The sequence below is a fragment of the Haliotis rufescens genome, unplaced genomic scaffold (genome assembly GCF_023055435.1).
Source record: "Haliotis rufescens isolate VD_foot unplaced genomic scaffold, xgHalRufe1.0.p SCAF_16, whole genome shotgun sequence".
NCBI lineage: Eukaryota > Metazoa > Mollusca > Gastropoda > Lepetellida > Haliotidae > Haliotis > Haliotis rufescens.
In genome coordinates this window covers 4,282-22,347 of record NW_025963846.1, presented here as the reverse complement: position 1 = coordinate 22,347, position 18,066 = coordinate 4,282, and the positions used below count along the sequence as shown (strand labels likewise).

The 18,066-nt window shown below is 41.6% G+C and overlaps 1 protein-coding gene across 3 annotated transcripts; it reads left to right on the top strand.

The window, feature by feature from the left end:
* The first annotated feature begins 420 nt into the window (after positions 1-420).
* Positions 421-16,638, top strand: LOC124146131. Of its 3 annotated transcripts, none has more exons than XM_046516258.2 (5): positions 421-1,088; positions 11,005-11,195; positions 12,201-14,000; positions 14,774-14,865; positions 15,213-16,638. In XM_046516258.2, exons 1-5 carry the CDS (start codon positions 719-721, stop codon positions 15,472-15,474), a joined length of 2,715 nt encoding a protein of 904 aa, XP_046372214.2. In that variant the 5' UTR covers positions 421-718; the 3' UTR covers positions 15,475-16,638. The 3 variants fall into 3 exon arrangements, with proteins under 3 accessions (XP_046372214.2, XP_046372218.2, XP_046372215.2); XM_046516262.2 differs by lacking the exon at positions 421-1,088 and adding an exon at positions 8,104-8,270; XM_046516259.2 differs by lacking the exon at positions 421-1,088 and adding an exon at positions 10,042-10,392.
* Positions 16,639-18,066: the final 1,428 nt, after the last annotated feature.

Sequence of the window (18,066 nt, the reverse complement as noted above, 5' to 3'; positions counted from 1 at the left end):
ACTACGTGTAGTTACATCCATCCATGGGCGGCTACAGCACAATTAAGATCTATTTATTGTCTTTGGTGGTAATTTATACAGAAATAAAGATTTTTTTCGAAATAAAGGGGGGGGGGGTGCGCACCCCCGCACCCCCCCCTGTATCCACCCATGCCATCCACAAAACCAGCATAAAAGCATGAACACACAACAAACATACATCTGTATTAAACCGTTCGCTTTGACATTATTTCCTCAGAATTTCATCTGTGTAGCTTAAAAAAATTCTCTTTACATGGTGTCAATCAGAGCGTGTCGCAAGACGATCGGTAAAAGTTCATGCACACGACCTGCTCTTGGTCATGACGTATTGTGTTGACAATAGAACGACTTCCCCCGACCTATTTACAACAACCAATCAGCAACCAGTCTTCTTGTGACGTGTGTAGGCATGTTTCAAGTCACAACACCTTTCGGCGAAACAGTAAACACTCGCTTACAACGGCGAACAGTGTTCAATATCAACAGAAGCTATGATGAAAAAGAGGGAATGACTTGATTAGACGCCAGATGACACATCCCGACATTATATCGATACGATGTGACCGTGGACCTGTTGCGGTGTGACGAGGCCGATTGAGGTCGGGCATGTCATCCAAAGGGACTTCCGCGATTGAAAGATAACTTTCCAAGAAGGACTTTATATCTGTATAGATACGAACGGACTACATTTTTCATCATGAGCGAGAGTTGGAGGATGGATCTCGAGAGACGGGTGTCCTCGATCGAAAATCTGTCCCCACAGATTTTGGATCTGCGGGTGGATCAGCTACCCGGTCAGGCACTGGATAACCTGGGGTTGCAGCTATTCAATGAGGTCCGTGGGGTGACCGGCAATTGGGAAGGGGTGGCGGAAGAGCTAGGTATCAGTTCTGTAGCTGAACTGGAGCAGATCAGACGCCATGCGCAGGTTGCTCAGGTATTTCCAGGATGTCGTATGCTCCGAGATTGGGGTAAAAGAAGTGGGAGCACCGTCTTCGTCCTTCTGAATGCATTGAGACGACAGAATAGAGAGGACTGTGTCGATCTCGTAGTGAAAGCATGCAAAGGTACGTGTAGAAATTATATCTGAGCCTCATGTTTTGTTTAACGCTCATGGTGTATTAAAGTTGTTTTACCCTGATATAATATGCAGGTTATCAAGTATATTTTGTATTTGTATGTTTGAATGAATAATTGGAACTTTTTATATTGTTCGTGTATATTGATTGGCATCGTGAAAATATGTATCCATGTAACATCTGTTGAAGTGACTCACTATATGTGCGAATATATTCAATCTTTAACCATCTATTGTTATATGACTCACGTTGTCAAGTAATCTAGCAGTGAATAAAACCTTATTCACCTGTCACCCTTAAAAGTGTCTATAGTTATGATTTCTGAATATATATTACGTTTAATATAAAATTGCATAAAACAAGTATACGACTTACAATATTCTATGAAGGATGTAAAATACTGAAAGCATGATATCTGTTGCAAAACAGTTTCATATTAAATGTAGTATATGATTAGTTTGGGCAAGAGCACTGGTCAGTCGATGGCCTCGGGGCCAAAATCATGCAATGTCTTTGCTGAGAACGCTATTATGTACCGGTGTTCCCCTCTGCAAAGGTGACGGGTGTAATGTTATCCTTCAACATATTACACATTTTTGACAAAATAAAAATAAAATTTCCAGTGTTAACACATTTGAATAATTGACCTGCCTGTGCATGTGTTTGTGACGGGGTCCACCCTTAGGGCAGGATATGATCATCTTTTCGCAAACACCTGGTACATCAATATTTCACAGTGATTCATAAACGCATGCCCATGTCAGAATCGTACAATGGACTCTGCTTCCAGAAGAGATTTCTGATGATTATTGAAATGTTTTCGTCGCTTGTATTTATAATATTTGCTTGGCCATGCTTGATCAATCTCAATAATGGCATGTAATTTTCACAAAGAGAAATTTCGATCTGTTTGTAACAATGCTGCGAGTTCTATCCAAACACGACTGTCTTCAGAACGGGAAATTAAGGCAATAATCAATTAATGTATAGGCACAGTTTCATAAGAAAAATCGTTTTCTATGAGTCATTCATAATAACAATGACAAGTGACAATGCCACACCAATGTCATGAATTATTCATTCTTCTCCTCGAGTTCATTTCATTGTTTCCTTTGGAATCCTTACTCCCAATGAATTTTCCATGAAAACATGAATTCTTTACAGGTATTCTTAATTAATCACCTCAGGAACCAGAATTATTTCTTCTATTATATATCTTTATTGAAATATATTATTTATTTATTTTACACTTCAAATATTACAAAGTAACGCGCTATTTGTTGATTTTTTCATATCGTTCAAATGATCATGAATTCAATATAAAAATCTAATTGACGTGATGCTCATAATATTTGGTTACACACAAGCTGATGTTTGGGTGAAGGGAAAGGATTTGTTCATCGGGGTTTTAATAATAGAACAGTAGGTCGAACTGAACTGACTCATGATTCTAAATGGTTATCTGTAACACATTTCTTCGAACACCAAACGTAACTCGACCAAACCCTATGAAGGGTCATTTAGTCATTTCGGAAATGATGAACGGATAACGCGCTTGTAGAGTAGACAGATACGCCCTTCGCTTTCATTCCGTATATTGACCACCGTGACAAGAAATATTACTTTGAAACTACAAATACCGTGTATTCCCTTGGTGAAAGGTTGAATGAAGATTTATAGATCATGAAATTATGTTTACATTTAGCTTTAGACATGCAGTGAATATTGGTATACTCTATGACATACCCTTTGAAGACAGGTTATGCCAATATTGTCTTCTGAAACATGAACATTGCACACAAAAAATGTGCTCAAAATCTCCCACTGCATATCAGGAGAAATACATTTATTTTAGAGATATTTATTATCTAATTTTCTTTGCAGCGTTGTGATGTGATTACACATGAGAAAATTGAACATTTGGACAGTATCAGCTTGTGCTGCCTCGATTGTTCACTCTACCATTCACACAAATTGTTTTTATTATTACATACGCTGTGTTAAAGGTGTTTGACCTTAACAATGAAAGACAATTCTGTATCATGAAGCTTAAAAATGTAATCCACATTACAAACAATCTTCACGAAGCATTAGTAAATCACTGCAAAAGGTCTAATAGGATTTAGTATGGCTGTAACCACCCAGGGGTACATTATACGCTGGAGTGACAACTGGCCGTGTTGGCAGATAATCGCCATGAGCACGAACAATAGAGTGGATGGAATTGACGAGCTGTTACCGATATCACTTCCTGGTGTTCATGCCGCTGTTACGATAATGTTAGGTAACTTGCGACAGGAAGCATGTCCTGGGAATTGCTATCTCATTGATTTCCTTATGTCGCTTATTGTTTGAGCTTAAAGACACAGAACTGTACATATAAATATTACTGATGGGCCTTTTTGAAATTGGTGATAGAGATTGTTGTTATTGATTATAATGGTTATTCAAAAACAAAAAATACCTGCAGAATTTACATGTTAATATTTTACTATTGTTGAATGAATATGTAATTCCATTATTGTGGTCAATATCAATGACTTATTAATGAATTAGAACCGTTAACTGATTATCATTTCCTTTGAAATCTCTTTTTGTTTGAAATTGTATTTGACAAGACAAACACGATCAAATGCTTTTCAATCTCATATAATCGTTTATCCGACATAAAGCACACAGATATATGATCCTGTCTTTCACTTAATAAACCCATCTGTAAAGTGCAAGGTTTTTATGAACAAATCATATGGAATGTTATTTATAATACAGATTATTGTATGGTGTTTTTTACACGTGTCATAATATGATATTATAACAGCAAGAGCGGATACATTGGGTTTTTTTCATCTGGGATGACACTTAACATACAATCTAAATGAATGCACATATGTAGTTAGGTAGTCGTATTATTTTTGTTGCAACATATCACCAAATAAGTTGTAGAAATGCTATACGTTTACAGCCGATCACCTATAAAACTTCAAAATGCATAATGTTTCTAGTATACTTTAAAATAGGGGGACAGTTGTCCCATCTTCCGGGTGCACGTTAGATGTATGTCTACATGCATGGGGATAAAATTATGTCCTGTCGTGTACTGCAGCACAGTAATGTTGACTTTATTGTGTGACTCATCGACATATGACTAGCTTCGAATACTATGCACTCAAATCTACAATCTGACACGCTAACCGTTTACAGTAATCTACAGAGCGGAAATTTAGTATTTATAATGTCGATTTTAAAGTTCAACATGACAACATGTTACAATTGTCTCCGTGTCTATAAAATAACCACCGGGAAGTGTTTAAGCTTCGGTAAACAATATATGTGTTGAAGATGTGTATTAATACATTTTCATAGACTTTATTCAAACATATATATAGATGCACTACAAACTCAATTACTTCTTATACGAAACACTTAAATATTAAAATCAATGAGCGTGCTTCAATTAGTAACATCTGTATTTCTATGATATTGAAACAATACGAGCGGGTGTTACATCGTACTTATTGTACGTATAATCAGAGACCATATAATTATATGGTCTCTGGTATAATTATGCATTTCTAGTAAATTGATCAATTACATCGAAGGAAGCCATCGTGATCACGATCAGCTATTTGCCCAGACACTGTAACGACCTCGTGTCATGGAGTACCCTTAAGCTTGCATGAGGACCACGCCCTGACTGGAATTTGCTATCAGTTGACTGCGCATGTCCCTCCGAATCAATGATTTACCTGTAGCTTAGCAACAGGGATGCCATGATGCAGGGCTGCCTCGTTAAACTGCTGGGATAGAGAGTGCCACACATACAAACACAATCAATAGCATTAATAAACTAGTGAAATGACTCATGCGTTATACGTGCATAGGCAACATATTCAAGGAGATCAGTATAAAGCGAATGTGTTGCGTTGCGAGGCCGAAAGCCAAGTATGACTCACTACATGTTAATTTGAGTAATTAGTAAGACGCCAAGGTTAATGAGTTTCAGAACAAGGCATTTATCAACCTAAGGGTATATGTCTCGCACTGTACACATTAAAACCCGTGGTTGTTTCGCGGTCAATACGCACGCAATCTAAATTGATTTCTCTGGAGATTGGGTAATTATGGACGTATATACATTGTTAAAGGCACATGAATGCTACTATCACAATCACGATATACAGGTATATCATGTCTAATTAGCATAGATGAGACCCGTGAAGATCCGGGGTAGAATAGGTCTTCAGCAACCCACATGCTTGCCGTAAAAGTTGACAATGCATTTAAGAGGCGACTAACGGGATCTGGAGGTCAGGCTCGCTGACTTGGTTGATGCATGTTATCGTATTCCAATTGCGTGGATCAATGTTCATGACGTCAATCACTGGATTGTCTTGTCCAGACTCGATTATTTACAGATCGTCGTCATATAGCTGGAATATCGCTGAGTGCGGCGTTAAATAAAAAACAAACAAAACAAACACAGTATAGATGATCACAGCCTTAGTACAGTTATGGAAACGTGTGTGTCTGACTACATATTGACCGAACAAGTGTGTTTCTATGGAGACTTTCAATACATACCTGGACACGCCTACAGTAACAGCTGTTGCTGCTAGTATAGATGTGGTAATACGAGTCATGCATGCGTAAGAATGTACCAGGCCTTGGTGATGGCTTCAGGCAGAGGCTATGTTAGATCAAACAATGGTGACGTTTGGGGTGATACAAGTAAGTATGAATATTTTAGATTATGTTCAGGTGAGATAGAAACGTTAAACTTCGCGTTCAAGATTATTTCAATTACACAGCGACGTGCAGGCACGTGTGTGGGTGCATGTACTAGTCCTGACTGACGGTTTTATAGTGCTAGTCCACTGAGATATCATTCCGCAGTTCAACATGGATACCCCCTCAGACGGGTTGTGCTGACTCCACCCCTTGTGTTATCCCCTTCACGCGAACGCCGGGTGGGTAACAGCGGGTACCATCTTGTGTTATGTGAGGTGAGGTGAAATTGGGTTTAACGTCGCGTCCAAGATTATTGCACTTATATAGCGACGTACATGCACGTGTGTGTGTGTGTGTGTGTGTGTGTGTGTGGCTGCTTGTACTAGTCCGGACTGATGCCGATTTATAGTGCTAGCCCACTGAGATACCATGCCGCAGTTTAACACGAATACCCCACTCAGACACAGTATACTGACTCCGAGCCGACCAGTCCTTGCTTCAACCCCTTAATGCCGATCGCTAGACAGGGTAACAACAAGTACCATCTTTTAACGTCTTTTGGTATGACGCGGCCGGGGATGGAGCCCCGAACCTTCCGCTCTCCGGGCGGACGCTCTACCACTAGACCACGGAGGCGGTCCTCTTGTGTTATGACGCGGCCTGGGGACCGAACCATCGGCCTTCCGCTCTCCAGGCAGACACTCTATCCACTACACCACGGAGGCGGTAGTAGTAGATACATAACATATCCGCGACAATATGGATTAACGTATGCAATACTACATATTTAGGTCTAGATTAACATTATATATAGTCCCAGAATTAAAGTTGTATTATTTATGAATAAACATGTACAAAATACGTAAAACTAAAATCTGAACGGATCCCAGAAGAATGCTTAATTGAGTAGAGCTGAGACAATCTAGACTTGCCAAATCATTCTAGACTTGAGTTGGACTCCCTTTTTGATTTATTCTCCAGAGTCTTGAGACTCAGCGTGGTTGAGTTTAGCGTAGGTGTTTTAGCACAACTCGTGTTGAGGACGGCAGGAAAATTTGATTAATTACAAATCTTATGACTCAAACAATTGTCTTAAAACTCCGTACGAACTTGATGAAACACGACAATTGAATAACCTTCACGTCTATATACAAGAGGAACTAACCATTGCTGTTTTAAACTGCACGGGTGGTCCAGTCGTCTAAGGTGGCACGGGTGGTCCAGTCGTCTAAGGTTGCGCGGGTGGCACAGTCGTCTAAGGTTGCACGGGTGGCACAGTCGTCTAAGGTTGCACGGGTGGCACAGTCGTCTAAGGTGGCACGGGTGGTCCAGGCGTCTAAGGTGGCACGGGTGGCACGGGTGGCCAAGTCGTCTAAGGCGCTGCGATTCGCTGTGCAGAGTTGCGACCCTTAGGCACACCAGAAACCTATGATTGTGGGTTCGAATCCCGGTTCGCCCCGTTTAAGTTTCAGGGTTTGTGAGCACCATACCCGTGCTCGTGGGTTTCACCGAAGCGGTGAATGTCTGAGACATGCATCACTTCCAGCTTTCCTCCCACATTAAGCTGACACGCCGCGATATAACTGGAATACTGTTAAAAGCGGCGTTAAACAAAACTCCCTCACTCACTCATCTACAATCGGACGAGTGGGTTCTTTTGAGTGCACAGGGTGTATGTACTGTACACTAGGGGTAGTGACAACACTGTAAAGACCTGTAAACATTCGTCCCAAGGCTGAATAACAACCCGGGCACTAGCGGGATAGATCTCAGCACCCGGCGCTTGCTAGCATGGCGCTTTTGACCGCTTGCCCACTCTGCTGTTCTTACATGTTTACCGATCCTGACCTCGTTAGTCCTTCTTTAAAAGGTTTAGGCTAATGTTCACATCCCTAGATTAAGAAGAAACTATTGTCTCAGCTTATGTGAAAATGTTACAAAATAATATAAAACATTAACGCCAGACCGACACAGATTCTGTTGGCGTAAAAGGCAAACTCGTTGTATATAACTAAGTATGTTTCTTTACACTTGACAATCTTCGCTTGAGAAAGTTTGAACCATATATAAATCTATGGAAATGAAATTGTTTAAATGTGCACATTACCTTCACTTTCAAGAACACCCTTATTCATAATCATTCACGTGATTCATGTCATGCATGGAGCTTGCAGCCGTAACAGGATTCAGGTTAAACCGGATATGGCATTCACCCGGCAGGTGTTAATGACAAACCGAGTTTATGGTAAAACCCAACCGCACAATGGCCGGTTACGGGACGGAGTGGTTGTTCAGAAAAGCCTTTTACAGGAAATGTTCACCTTTAACATTGATTTTCCATTTCCTCCTGGGAATATTACTTAGCGAGAAGTTGTCGATCTGGATGAACGCGTTTGGGTGCCGTCGAAACAAATGTGATACAGTGTTTTACAGATGGATTTTGTACGTATAAGAAATTATCTGCCTCTTGAAACTTCCTTCTTTACCTTTAACATGATTTTTAATTACAAAGCTAACAACAGTGGCCATTATTTTGTGTGATAACGTCGTTCAAAAACATAGCATTGATATAACTGTTGTTAATTTAACTTCGACCCGTGAAGATCCGGGGTAGAATAGGTCTTCAGCAACCCATGCTTGCCGTAAAGGGTGACTATGCTTGTCGTTAGAGGCGACCAACGGGATCGGTTGATCAGGCTTGCTGATGGGTTGATGCATATCATCGTATCCCATTTGCGTGGATCGATGCTCATGATCTCAATCACTGGATTGTCTGGTCCAAACTCGATTAATTACAGACCGCCATCATATAGCTGGAATATTGCTGGGTGCGGCGTTAAACAACAATGTATACTGGATTGTCTGGTCCAAACTCGATTATTTACAGACCGCCGTCATGTAGCTGGAATATTGCTCCGTGCGGCATTAAACAACAAACAATGTATACTGGATTGTCTGGTCCAGACTCGATTTTTTACAGACCGCCGTCATACAGCTGGAATATTGCTGAGTGCGGCGTTAAACATCAAACAAATTTATACTGGATTGTCTGGTCCAGACTCGATTATTTACAGACCGCCGTCATATAGCTGGAATATTGCTGAGTGCGGCGTTAAACAACAAACAATGTATACTGGATTGTCTGGTCCAGACTCGATTATTTACAGACGGCCGTCATATAGCTGGAATATTGCTTGGTGTGGCGTTAAACAACAAACAATATATATGGGTTTGGTTGGGGTGTTGTGATTTGATGTGAAATGTGAGTAAAGAAAAGAGACGAAACCATGTTAATATATAACATTAACGTCAGAGTATGACTAGACTCGACCATCTGACAAAAAATTTTCATTGGGCATTAAAGGCAAAATTACAGTTAAAAGTATATAAAAGGATCACGGAAAATCAGTGATGACACCAGGTGTTCGCGTAAAGCATATATCCGGTTCTACAGGTAGCACCCGCAACTCGCACAACTTCCACACAAAAAATGTGTTTGCTGCCTGACAAACATTTGGTTGGTTGGTTGGTTGTTTTAGGCCGCACTCAGCAATATTCCAGGTATATGATGGCGGTCGGTAAATAACCGAGTCTGGACCAAACAATCCAGTGATTGATATCATGAGCATCGATCCACGCAATTGGGACTGATGACAAGCATCAACCAAGTCAGCGAGCCTGACCACCCGATCCCGTTAGTCGCCTTTTACGACAAGCGTAGTCGCCTTTTATGGCAAGCGTGGGTTGCTGAAGACCATTTCTAACCCGGACCTTCTAGGGTCAACAAGACAATCAAGTGATGGACCAGAAATCCAGTAACACTTAAGCGCATTTACTGATTTTGTTAAAGCCAAAAAAGATATGCTAATTTTGAATGACGCCTGTTGAGTACACGTTCCGAGTGCTAAAGAGCACGTCTATATTATAAGCATATGTTTATTAATCACTATCATTGAGTCACCATGAACTATCCATGAAAAAAAATACACATAATTTATTGAGGAATGGTCTAACTTCCCTTTTTCCGGGAATAAAGTGCGGTACACATAAATTCATTTCATAAGGAAATAGATCGACGCCTGTGCAAACAACTCGTGATACGACCAGAGTCAGCAGTAGCCATGATGCATTTAAATCATGTCCTTGTGAGCTAGGGAAATATACAGTATCTATCAAAACATCTGACATGAAACGCCCCCCGGCACCTGACAGCATGCAGGCTATACCATTGTTCTTCAACACCTCCCAGTGTCCTTTCCTATCACAAATGATGTGGGCTGTTTATTTCTGGGGAATGCACGGGCTGGGGAATGCCCACACAGGCTGCATGCACAGCCGAGGGGAGAGAGTGGAGAGCGAGGGCAAAACGTGATTTACATCTGACCCCTTATGACCCTGGGAACGAGTGCCAGGTCCTGTGACGTAGATATCCGTAGTTATACGACCCTGCTCTGCTTTGTCTGAAGGCTTAATAATGGGATCGTTGTATCGCCCTCCTTCAAGTAGCATAGAAGATTCCTTTGCAGAAAACACGCCGCTGCAACAACGCTGAAAATGAAATTCGGTGTGTTGGTGAAAATATTACTTTTTTGCTTGCCTTTACCTCATATTTTAGGATGCTTGATTATGTATTTATTATTTGTTTCCGTTTCTAATCCAACAATGTGCAGGCAGGTCCGTCACACTCAAAGCAAACTGATTTGAATTGTTAATGACTTCAGCTATCATTGGTAGTTTCGCCTTCCTAAATAGCAGCATGTGTCAGATGGTCTTTATATATGTGTCTATGTCAGTGAATTGCCCCAGCATTAAATCCGATACGTCCCTTCAACTCGTCAAAGGTCAGCCCGACCCCTTATACATGTATGTAATTACAGAGGACTGTGTCAATCCCCAACCGCGAGCACGCCCAGTCGGTCTCAAAACTACTGACCTGGAACGAAATGTTCTGTTTTGAGTGAATACCTGAACTATCCATGGTGTAGACAATGGAGGTATTTTGAAGTGGTATTTGCAAACAACTATTACTCATACACGAAGATAGAAGCTTCTGTTGGACAATGTGTTTGAAAAGCAGGGCACGTGTTATGAAGGTGTGCCGACACCGATGGGAAGATATAACACTGCATGGATGTTGTTAAATAACTGTAAACGATTGTGAACCCTTCCCTTTCAGATTTACATTCCATGCAGCTTAACGTCAAGATTGAAGACGAAAGAGGACAGTTCAAGTACCTGTCGGTGACCACCAAGAAGGATTCTTCTTTGGCAGCAAGTCTAGAAAACGTTCTCTCGGGCCTGCCAAGCTACGTTATTACGGGTCCAAACCCCAAGATAACCTGGCAAACGCCTGCTTATCATCTTAAGGTACAATCAACATTTTTCTTATTGTATGCCTGGGGTCCCTTACACTGATATTATATTGTATGTCATCAATCGCTTACACAGAGTTAGAATAACATTATCACCGTCATGTCACGTTCTTCTTTATTGATATTTGCTACTTTGTAATGATTAATATGATATTGCGATGTTAACTGAGTTAGTTGATTATATATGAGCACATACCAATAACAATTGCCAACTATACTTAACTTCTACGTCGTTTGTGCACCAATGTAATTATTATAGCAAGAATATGTAATAATTTACTCGGTATGTTTATAATAATGGCGTTACTGTTTTACCTGTAAACAGAACAGATCTCGTGTCTTTAACTATTCTGTAACTATCCTTACCCTGTAACGGGACTTGTTTACCTTTGAGTCGCGAGCTCACACAGGATTGTCTCTTTGGCTGCTCGAAAAATATTGCACGCATTTCGTGAGGTGGCCTGTATACATTACCTCAGGTCTTCAGACCGAACTCACACAGGATTGTCTCTTTGGCTGCTCGAATAATAATGCACGCATTTCGTGAGGTGGCCTGTATAAATTACCTCAGGTCTTTAGACCGAGCTTAAATGCCCCCGCGCGTCTAGGCTCATTGAGCGTTGTGGACTATTTTGAACTTCACGACACAGAATTAAGTGGAAACTAATAGCATGATCATTGATGAAACTACACGGATTAAGATATGTGGATATAAGAATGGGTTGAAATTTTTAAAAAATCCAAAAATTATCAGTCACGATTCCATTGGACAGAAAAGGCAAAATAGCAGTCAAAATTATACATGGATCTCTTAAAATCAGTGTTGGCGCCAGGTGTTCGCGAAAAGGGTAAGGATATCCTGCCTACAAGTACAACCGCCACTCACACAATTCTACCACTCGAACTAATTATTCAGTCATGTTGTTTTGTAGATTTGTTCTTGATGCGAAGACTTTTTTATTTTAATTATTAATTTTATTTAAACTCGCTTTTATTTCAGGGAACACAGCTATCTGTTAAGAAAGGAGAAATTACAGATGAATCCGAGAGAAGCGTCTATGGCAGCTTCCAGATATCTACTCCAAAACCATGTGTGGCTGAGGGTGCACCAAGTTACCCAAGTGGGTACGACCCTGGATACCGTTCCACTTCCCAGGCAACATCGCTCCCTTTTAATATACCAGTGACAGATGAAGCATCAACATCTAACAATCTATGTTCTGTCACTGCACCCAAAGTCCATTCAAATACAGGTTATGCTCATCCTGAAACTTACGACAGATACAATAATCTCTCAGAGAGAGAATCTGCAATAAAGCCGTTGCCTTGTCAGAACTTGCCAAGCTCCTCAAACTCAAGTCCGCATCATTTCCCAAGTTTTGAATGGTCATGTAGTTCATCACATGTGGACCGTCAAACGTTGTTGAAGAAGCCATCTTGCTCAGTGGTTGAATCGTATCCGACTCTAAGAACACTGCCCTCGGGTACTTACCCAAAAGGGTACCTATTCGAACCTGATCATTTCAGATCCGCATCCTTTGAGGATGAGGATGACATTACACTAATGAAAAGATGTGAGCCGCAGAGGAAGTCAGTAGACTCTAAGCCAAATAGGCACACACCAAAAGTGTCTGATTACGTTCCTCATACACACCCTGTGCTCCGATTTTCAAACCAGTCTGCGACATTTCGTCCAGAAAGCCCAAGCTCTATGGCATCATCTATGCCTCATTCAAAGCCTTTGCCATGTGTGAAAAATGAAATTTATGTTAGTCATGACAGAATGCCCCCACCTTCCTCCTTCCCACGAATGCCTATGACGAATGTAAAGCCCAAGCCGTGTGTTCTTCAGCAAAGGAAGGATGGTTATATAGATGTTGTGGCTCAGGAGAAAGGAGAACTCCAGGGTATGCATGGGTCGCATTCTCTTCCTGTGTTAAGGCAGAAAGGTGAACCCATTACTGTTCCTGCTAAAAGAGACAGTAAGGAAGAGAAGGAGAGACCAAAGTCAGTTCCAGACGAGTTTAAGAGACCTCCTGCTCAGTGTGTTGTTTCAAAGGACAGCCATGGCTATGCAACATTTGCATCGCAGAGTTCGCTGATGGAAATTGATACTGACAGTCGTAGCAGATCGAGTAGTGATGCTTCAGCTTTTACTGTTATAGACACTGATGCTGATGGATACCTTAGTTACAGAGGAAACAGTGGGTCAATGACATCTAAACAGGATAGTGCAATGGAGGGTGAGCCTATGGAGAGTTCAACGGAGAGTGAAAATTCTAATAGACACCAGACAGTCGCTTTAGTGATTCAACAGAGCAGCAATGGGTATTTTGGGTTCTCAACCTCTTCAGGCGTCAACCCACCACAAGGATTACCCCATGTGCAATTAAGCGAGTACATGGCAATGAATCGGTCGGAGAGCATGCCTGCAGAAATGCCATCTCAGATGAACTCAGATGGACTCGTGTACGCACGATTCAGTGCTGAAGATGAAGAACAGGATGCATCCTACTCTGACATGCAGCAGATGACCAAGTTTCCACCCAAAAAACAACCGATCCCAATGAACCGACACTGGAGTGCTAATGATATGGAATACCTAGAGGGTGTACCTGATGACTCACAGTATACTTACATTGATGACATCTCCCAGAACCAGCTTCGGTCTCTCCCACCTACACCGTCTCCACCGATACCAATGAAGAGACTGAGGACAAGCCATGACAGGCCTATCGTCAGGGATTTATGTGATCTGGATGCAGTGCCCGGGTGGTGTCCACAGGAAACGGAAGAATCGGTAAGAAACAGGTATATTTACATTTCAGGGACTTTTGAGACACTGATTATGTTTAGTTATTTTGGATTTAGCAGTTATTCAGATAATGAGTGTGTTGCATGTCACGCCTCATGCATATTATACCAGCCATATTAAGGAGGGTACCCGTGAAGATCCGGGGTAGAATAGGTCTTCAGCAACCCATGCCGTAAAAGGCGACTATGCTTGTCGTAAGTCGCGACTAACGGGATCGTGAGGTCAGGCTCGCTACACTTGGTTGATGCATGTCATCGTATCCCAAATGCGTGGATCGATTCTCATGATACCATCACTGGATTATCTGGTCCGGACTTGATTATTCACAGACCGTCGTCATATAGCTGGAATATTAGATAGAGATGATAGTTTGTTGGTTGTTTAACGCCGCACTCAGCAATATTCCACAAAATTGGGATCGGTGACATGCATCAACCAAGTCAGGGACCCTGACCACCCGATCCTGTTAGTCGCTTCTTACGACAAGCACAGATAGAGACTCAGGTACATATCCCGGTTCTTGCACTGGTCAGGTCTTACGACTATTGGTTTATTTCATTTCATTCGTAAAGTACCATGATAGAAAACATATCAAAGACAAACAGAAATGTTTATTCTGACACTAATAGCGGTGAACCCTTATTTTTTTAAACAATTTCATATACCTACAAAACAAATTCATTGCATTCTAAAACTGTATTTTCAAAAGAAGTAAAGATCTTCTGATGTGTTTATACATTTAAAATTTCTTTAACCAGATCTGCTCAACCATGAAACGGTACCAGCAGGAAGATGGCAACTTCATTGTTTGGTGGATTGGGCGCAAAAGACAATACGTCATCACCGTTAGGTAAGTCATAATTGTGTTGTGATGCGCAGAGTTGCTTCCCTTAGGTGTGCCAGAAGCCTGTGATCGTGTGTTCCTATCCTAGATTTGCCGCGGTTATGTTTCTGTGTTTGTCATCACCATACCAGTGTTGTAGGGTTCCACTGAACTGGTGAATGTCAAAGACACACATGTAAACATTTACTTGTGATCATGGACGGGTCTCTGATACGCGTGTATATAGTAGTTAATTCATTAAAGGATTTTCTTCAATGACTATTGAGGAAGATTTGTTCTTATTTCCTTCTTGCTTTTATATTTGTATTTTCATACATGGCGGAGATTTAATAGGATTCTTTTCGTTTTTCCAGCCATCTGAATGCACTACGTAACTATCTAATCTTCGAGCGTCAGCATGGCACCCGGGTTCGCCTCTACATTTTTCCTGGCGGCAGGGATTTCGACAACCTCAAAGAATTAGTGGAACATTACATGAGAGAAGGATTGAAAGGGCCGGATGTCAACCCAACTGAGCACAGTAGAGGCAAGCGGTGGCAACAGTTCTCTCACGTGAAGCTCAGAAAACCCCTCAGGGTCAAATATTCACATACCATTCGGAAGAAGGCATCTTGAACTCTTTGGGGAATCCCTGGAATCAAATTCTGGCGATCCCGTGTGGTCATTGGGAAACCACAGTCCTTGAGAACAAATGTTCATTGAAACAGCTCCTGACATTGAACTTTTGAAGATTGTCCGGCAGTGACAAACACTCGAGATGTCCAGCTTCACAACACGTAACGTGGGTTGACGTTTGGAGAACCGCAGAAGAGACCCCTGTCTCAGCGTGTGACGTGGTCTCTTGCCTTGAAGAGGAGTTCATGACCAAACTGGCTCCATGGTCCTGTGATGTTTGGTCACACGAATTTAACAGACAGTTGTGAAAGACGAGGAAAGCGAAAAGAGAACCAGAGAGATATTTATGGACATGAGTTGAGTTGAGACGAGTTGTTCGTGTGTCTCCCATTCCGTGTAGAGCTGTGGTTGCTTTGGAAAGTATTATGTGATGGGTTAGTTGATAAAGTAATACCAGTGTAAGTGTTGCCATGATTCTATTTACTCACAAGTATTTTAACACGGTTTATCATTGTTTCTCTTCTAAAGGTGGGATCTGACAAAATCACGGGTTATTGAATCATCACTGAAACCCCACTGAAAGAATTGTTAGGTCTGACTCACCGCTGTATTCACTCAGACAGTTGTATGCTATTCACATGCAGATATGCATAATATGCAGTTATTCAAGCAAAGTGCTAAGACAGTGCATTTCATGTACAGTCGAACCTTATTATGAATATGTATATATTTTTATTTACCTCGGCCTTGAAGAGACACGGGTGACCTAGCTGCCTATTGTCAGTTTGTTGTGCAGGGTTGCGTCCCTTAGGCTTTATATAATTCTATGATCTGGGATGAGAGTGAGTTGAACTCTCGACGACTTAAGTTTGTATGATTCATTGTATGTGCTCCAGAAAAGCTCAAATCTGATTTACGTCCGTCATCGTTAGCAATTACAACGACATCTGCAAAGTAAAACACCCTGTTTTATTGCCATATTTCCATGGCGTGCCTTCAAATTGTGATTACCAACAGAGCAATTAATCCTCCCTGAGATGTATATTTGGGAACTACATAACAAACCGTCCATTGTTGTTGAAATGATATAGGCAATGCAATATTCTTTTATATGTTAATATATGTGCGGAGCTTCATACATGAATAAACACGTAATGTGATATGTAATGTGATCTGGTTTTTTTAATCGCGTGAAGCCGGATACCCGCATTAGTGGTATACCAATGTGTGAAGCCTGGTAGCCGCATTTGTGATACAATGTATACCAATGTGTCAAGCCTTATACCCGCATTAGTGATACAATGTATACCAATGTGTCAAACAGTTCAAAGTAAAATGCCAAGGACGTGTTGTTTATGACAGCCTATTGGTCCAGGGACCACTTGCACAAAATCGTTTTCGCTCATGAGGGTGATTTGATTGGACGGAAATATGTTTAGCGTTATGTCATTTATCCACAGACTTTTTTCAACATATACACATCAGACACACTGAGAAATAATTTTAAACCTTTGACTGTTCCTTGTTCAGGAACGAATCATTTGAATCATGCCGGGGATGAGTGAGTGAGTATGGTTTTACGCCGCTTTTAGCAATATTCCGGCAATATCACGGCGGGGGACACCAGAAATGAGCTTCACACATTGTGCCCATGTCGGGAATCGAACCCGGGTCTTCTGCGTGACGAGCGAACGCTTTAACCACTAGGCTACCCGACCGCCCAATGCTGGGGATGAGGTGAAATGGGGTTTAAATACATAGGCGGTCCTGGAAAAACAAACATGTTAGAGCAAAAAGTATATTGAACGGCCGTTTTCCTTCATAAAAAAGTAATTGTTTTTTAACCAGTGACACCCTTCGCCCAACCACCACCCCAAAAAGAAATTAAAAGTAAAGAAAAATGTTTTTGTCTCTAAAAAATCCCAGGCAACCTGAGTAGAATATGACAATGGCCAACAGGTGCGCTTCCTTCCCTAGTATCAGGGTGGAATACAACATGCGTTGTTTGTATGAATACACCAGGATATACCCGTCCCTATTGACCCTCAGTACATATGGAGCTGGCGTGTCAACGAGGAAGGAAGGAGAAGCAGAGACTGTGTGGAGCTATTGCTCAAGCATGTACCCGCTGGCCGGACGTCCGTTACTTCATAACAATAAGAGTAACGTAAGACCGAACGATGATATCCTTTACCGTTGTGGCCCGGTGACACATATACATTCAACTGAGAGTTTCATTACCTTCTACCGCCCCCGTGGTCTAGTGGTAGAGCGTCCGTCCGGAGGGTGTAAGGTCCGGGGTTCGATCCCCGCCCGCGTCATAAAAAGACGTTAAAAGATGGTACTTGTTGTTACCCTGCCTGGCGCTCGGTTAAAACAAGGACTGGTCGGCTCGGAGTCAGTATACTGTGTTTGAGTGGGGTATTCATGTTAAACTGCGGCATGGTATCTCAGTGAGCTAGCACTATAAATCGGCATCAGTCCGGACTAGTACAAACAGCCACACACACGTACATGCGCGTCTCTATATAAGTACAGTAATCTTGGACGCGACGTTCAACCCCATTTCACCTCACCTTTAATTACCTTCTC